Here is a 5,586-nt window from a genome sequence, read left to right as displayed (position 1 = left end):
TTGAAAAAGCTTGTCGTTGTGACGTAGAAACTACAGTCGTCAGGCCACAAGCTCTATGCTCCTCTCCATTCTTATGCGTTTACTTGTAGATGACTAGATCCATGTATGAATGGATACATATGTACAGCTCAGATATTTTTTCTATTTTTGTTCTACTAATGATGTTAGGTTTGGGTTGTTGGGGGCTGTAAGTCAATGGTAGAGTGTGTTAACAGATGGATGATGAGAAAAGAGGGAGGGGTCACTCTGCACCAACTGTTGTGCCCAAAACTCAGGTGTTAAATTCTATTGAACTTCTACCTCTGCAGAAACTTTGCCCTAGAAAACTACAGTTTTTTTTTTTTTTTTGACTAAAAATGACAATCATAATTGAAAGACCACTGGGAAAAACGTTTAAAATGGATCAAAAGATGACTGGAGTGGAAGTTTAGAAATTTAAATTTAGTTTCAGAACATATTTGCATTAATTAGTTTGAGTTTCAGTTCCCACATTTGCTGTTTTTGCAACACTGGTTCTAATGTTGTGATACTATTTGTCTGTATGATTATTAGTAACAACATCAGTGGTTATGAGAGACGGCACCAAAACATAGCAAGAGTTTCAACACTGAGTGCTGTTAGACCTGGAAGATTTGTTGCAACGCTCTGTTATGGAATAGAATATGGTTTCAGTGGATTGCTGGAACTGTTTTTTAAACTAAACTCAAGACACGTGTTTGAATTAAATGACTACAGGACCTTATCAGTGATGTCTTGCTCCAGTCACGAGACATGTTGTTTAGACTGCCTTTATTTTCCTCAGCATTAACGTCAGAGGCCACCACCTGTCACTTTGCTGACAACGTAACCAGCAACAAAGAGAAACGCCCTGTGCAGTTTATTTGCAGCAAGCATATCACTCCCTACACCTGAGCAGGGAGTGCAGCAGGATGCTCTCATTGGATGAGTCAGAGCCTTAGTCAGTCACAAGACCTGCTTCATCAGTACAGTGTTTACACACAGGAATGTTCAGAGTTTATTGTTACGTTTCTGAAGAAATTCAGTCATTTCTTAGAATTGCTGGCATCAGTTTTGTTTTTATTGATGTTTCTGGATTTACAAACTGTGAATTTTATGATGTACTCATATTTAGTGAGATGATGGCGTGTACGCTCTTTTGGATTTTTACATGTTCTGTGCTGTACCGGAGTATTGATTGCTCTTCTTTGCACAGGGAATGTGATACTACAATAGTTTAGCCATAGGAAGCTGCTTTGAAATTGCTTTCGTGTTAAATTTTGAACTTTTAAAGAACCTATATCATGCTATTCTTAAACCTTTCAGAGTAAAATATATCCACATGTGTGATGATGTATTACTTTTAGCACACTAAAGAACACATTTTTCATGAAATTTGAGTTATTTTCGTGAGAACCTTTATTCTACCCGGAACTAAGACGCCCCGATCTATGAGGCACTGCCTTTCGCTCCTTGTGAATGCCGCCTAGTTCATGATGTCAACCTAGACTCAGCCTCAACTGTGTCTGTGTTTTGCTCACAAAGACAAACAACATTGGAACTTTTGCAAAGATGGATTTGCATACTAGTTTTTGGAATATGAAAGAAACCTGTAATTTTCTAACACATAGTTTCTGCAGAGTGGCAGGAGTTAATCAGAAATTTGCCTCCAAGTTGTGGGAGGGATTGTTAGAGTAAAGTAAGCCTGCCTCCACTTCCCATCATCCATTTGTTTATACACTCTCACTAGCAACCCTAAAATGACCAGAGCAACAGAATGGGGAACACTAGCCAGATGGTAAATCAAATGAAAAACAAGTGGATGCATCAGAATGGAGCGGAGCATGCAATTTGCCATTATAGCTTCTACGTCACACCTACAAGATTTCTCTCGACTCAAAACAAGTTGAATAAAAGTCAGAAATGCAGTTTTAAGCCTATTAAAAAATATGTCATCGGTCTTGAGAAAAATGATGCAGGAACATCTTAAAAATGCCATTTTCATCAGAGTTGGTCTTTACTAAAAGGTGACATGCCAGCTTGTTTTAAATTAATGCTCCCCAAAAAATCTGTAAGTATAAAATAGAGCATTATATCTAAAGCCCCAAGTATCGTAAAGTAATTTATGTGGCAGCAATTTTTGTTTTCTTTTGTCTTTAGATGAAAGGTTACAACCATTCTTTATTGACTTAAAAGTCAAACATGAGTTGCTGATTCTAGAAATGATAATAAACATTAGGTATGCAGCTATAAAAAAAGTGTTTGTTTCTACTGCCTTGTTGTCTTGTAGCTAGGTGATCAGCGGTTTTTGTACAGCCTCTTTATTGATATTGCATAACATTGTTTCAAGACATCAGTGAGGAAATGGCACCCTCTGATTGGTCTGGTGTCAGTGGTCTGATAAAGTTAGAGCATCGACTGAACCCTGCTAAGATAAAGGTGTTCTTGAAGACTGATAGATTTACATTTAAATGGTAGAAGTTGATGCAATTCTTAAATTGTGTAACTGGTTATATTCAGAGAGTGACTAACCAGTGTTACAAGTTATTTAATCAGAAGGATTTAGCATTTTCATTAATGGTGTGTGCAAGGTTTTTTTTATGTCATAATAAACAGGTTTCCTGGATTGCAAATTCCTGCAGCTGTTGATCCTCTTGAAGTGTTGGTATATAGTTACTTAATGTCTCAGAGGACTTGATGACACTTCAAATGTTTACCTCTAAAGATGGACCAAGAGTGGTTCATCTTTGGATGCAATTATTGATCAGTTACAGCAGGTCAAGGATAAAAAGACGACAGATTGTCTCATATATGCTTGTCATTCGTAATGAATTTAAACTGTACTGATACATTGCATGTATATGGTTTTTACATATCCTTTAACAATGTCAGAAAAACACATTTTAATGGTGTTTAGTAGATTAAGGTTAGTGAATTGACACATAAAAAATAACTAATCATTAATCTGTGCAGAGAATAGTTTTTTTTTTATCTGTTTTTTACTTTATTTGGTCTTAACTGGTTCTGACAAAGTTCATAAATAAAAATAAGATCCTCACATTTTTTAAAGTATGGCACTGTTAAATTGTGTGCATCTTTTTTGGTTGTTTTGTCTGTATTTTTCATTGGGTCACATTCTCACTATTGCTTGATTTGTCTATTCAATTATTATCAGTATATAATTTATTTGTGAATCTCCTGTATTTAGTTCATCTGGTTTATTTTGAAACTCTAAACATAAACTGTCTGGCTAAACCGTTTATCACATTTTCCCATCAGTTTCTGTCTTTGCTATCTTTGGTCTATTCAGAGGGATGTAAAAGCAGGTGTCTGACCATGGCGTCATGGGGTTATAGGGGGATTTCATTCATCTTTTCTTCTTTTTTTCCCCCCTGATTGTAAAGCTTCTTGTATTTTCATGTTCCTTCTCCTGACTCCAAGTCTGGTGGGTTCACTCAGCCAGCGGATCAGCTGAAGACCTTTCTGCAGGGATTTTGTAGATTTAGATTTAAGATGATAATTATTTAATTATTTTCATTATATTCAATTTTTAAAAAAAGTATTTCAACAAAGCAAACAAATTAGCATTGCAGAATTTTAATTTTAGTGTGTTGGTAAAACTCCATGTGTCTATTATAAACTTTAAAGAAAAAATGTTTTCTGCATCACATTTATACACAGTACTGTTCTTTAGCTTAAGTAAGCTTTTCCTGCATGAAATCCTAATAGCATTTTGCAAACATCAATGACAATGGAAGTTTACCATCCTCTTTTCTGTGAGATCTTTGACAATTTACCAGTATTTTTACCACTATTCTCTGTTCTTTATAAAAAAAAACCAGCACTTCAGCAGTAAAATGTTCCTGTATTTCTGCGTGAATACATTTCCATGCTTCATCAGAATTATAGGGGGACTGTGGTTAAGTCAGGATGATACGGTAATGTTGGTTCATAATCAATAACACCAGTCAGCAGAGTTTCTGGGTAAGGCTGTTGGGATGGCTTCAGGCTGCATGGCTGAATATTGTAATTTCAACAGTGATCCAGTGTTCTCGGACTCTGTTCAAAGTCGTCAGCTGACTGCTAGCGAGTCACGTTAACCATAATCAGCTGTGGAATGTCTTCCACCGCTTTCATTTCCACAATCGCATTATATCCCTTCCCCTTGGACCAGTATCAGTGTGTCTGTTGCCCTCTTTTCTCTTGTTTTGTTGTTTACAGTCATGGGACTTCAGTGGATGTCTCTTTTTCAGACCAAACAAAAGGAATTACTTAGTAAACTCACTAAACCCTGCTTTGAATTTGTTAGTGGCATTTTTTCCAAGTGCCTGTGCATAATGTTAGAAATAATTATGATGATCTCAAAATGTAAATTGAAGGAAAGATTTCTCAACTTTTTTTTTTCCTCCTCAGGAATCAAAAGACAAAGTTCTAGTTTCTTCTCCTTCTCATGTAGTCATTTGATGGTGCTTAACCTCTGAGCCACTGTAGCATTGTGGTTTTGCTGATCATAAGGTATCAGTTTGCCTGTTAGCAAAGTGTTGTGTGTTTGCTTATAAGGCAACAAACAAATGAGAGACTGGAGGGAGAGTGATTGGTAGTTTGTGTGGTATGAGATGCATAAACATCCTTTAAAGCTCTAGACTAAAAGTTTAGTTGATTCCATAATAAAAAAAAATGTGTTTAACTCTTAATAAATATTCTGTTTTTCTGCCAATATGCACTTAAGGGAATTTATATGTAAATATCTCCCAACTTCTTGTAAATACTTGGGTTGTATAGTAAAAGATAATAATAAACTGTGATCCTCTCTCACACAGATATGGCATCCGCCCTGAGAACGTGATTGTGTACGGACAAAGCATTGGCACCGTCCCCTCTGTGGATCTAGCGTCCCGGTACGAGAGCGCCGCAGTCGTCCTCCATTCCCCGCTCACCTCTGGCATGAGAGTCGCTTTCCCCGACACCAAGAAGACATACTGCTTTGATGCTTTTCCAAAGTGAGTGAGCCGTCTAGACAAATGAAACGTGTGAAAACCCACTAAAGAGAGGACTCTCGTTGTACTCTCAATTTTTCTTTTATATCCCAAAGTTCAAAGTGTGCTCTTATTCATCAGACACAAAACTGCCTAAAAATATTTGACATATAAATGTAGAATTGATTTAAATCGGGTACTTCTAAAAAGGCACACTTGTGGTTAAATAATATTTTTCTCTGCTGATTAAGATTGTTTTACTCTTCTTCATTTCCTTGTTGGTAATTAAAGACATCTAAATCTAATCTCCCTTTTCCTGTCTCTTTTTTGTCTCTTATTCCAAAGCATTGACAAGATTTCCAAGGTAACGTCACCAGTCCTCGTGATCCATGGTACAGAGGATGAGGTCATTGACTTCTCCCATGGCCTAGCCCTTTACGAACGCTGCCAGCGCCCAGTGGAGCCGCTCTGGGTAGAAGGAGCCGGACACAACGATGTGGAGCTGTATGGACAGTACCTGGAGAGACTCAAACAGTTTGTGGCTCATGAGCTCGTCAATTTGTAGTGGTTAGAAATGTGAGAGGAAATGCGGGAAGAGTTGAAGATTAAGGAT

At 37.1% G+C, this 5,586-nt stretch overlaps 1 protein-coding gene across 1 annotated transcript in view; it reads left to right on the top strand.

Moving 5' to 3' along the window:
- abhd17b (abhydrolase domain containing 17B, depalmitoylase) overlaps positions 1–5,586 on the top strand; it is a gene marked incomplete in the record, with an annotated part of 39,243 nt that overhangs the window by 7,314 nt on the left and 26,343 nt on the right. Inside the window, 2 exon segments of the mRNA XM_036213601.1 lie at positions 4,818–4,997; positions 5,319–5,586. Of these exon segments, the coding sequence (XP_036069494.1) occupies positions 4,818–4,997; positions 5,319–5,538 (400 nt within the window).

This window comes from Oryzias melastigma, linkage group LG9 (assembly GCF_002922805.2).
Source record: "Oryzias melastigma strain HK-1 linkage group LG9, ASM292280v2, whole genome shotgun sequence".
Taxonomy (NCBI): Eukaryota; Metazoa; Chordata; class Actinopteri; order Beloniformes; family Adrianichthyidae; genus Oryzias; species Oryzias melastigma.
The sequence above is the reverse complement of the archived record's forward strand: the minus strand, read 5'-3'. Positions and strand labels throughout refer to the sequence as shown.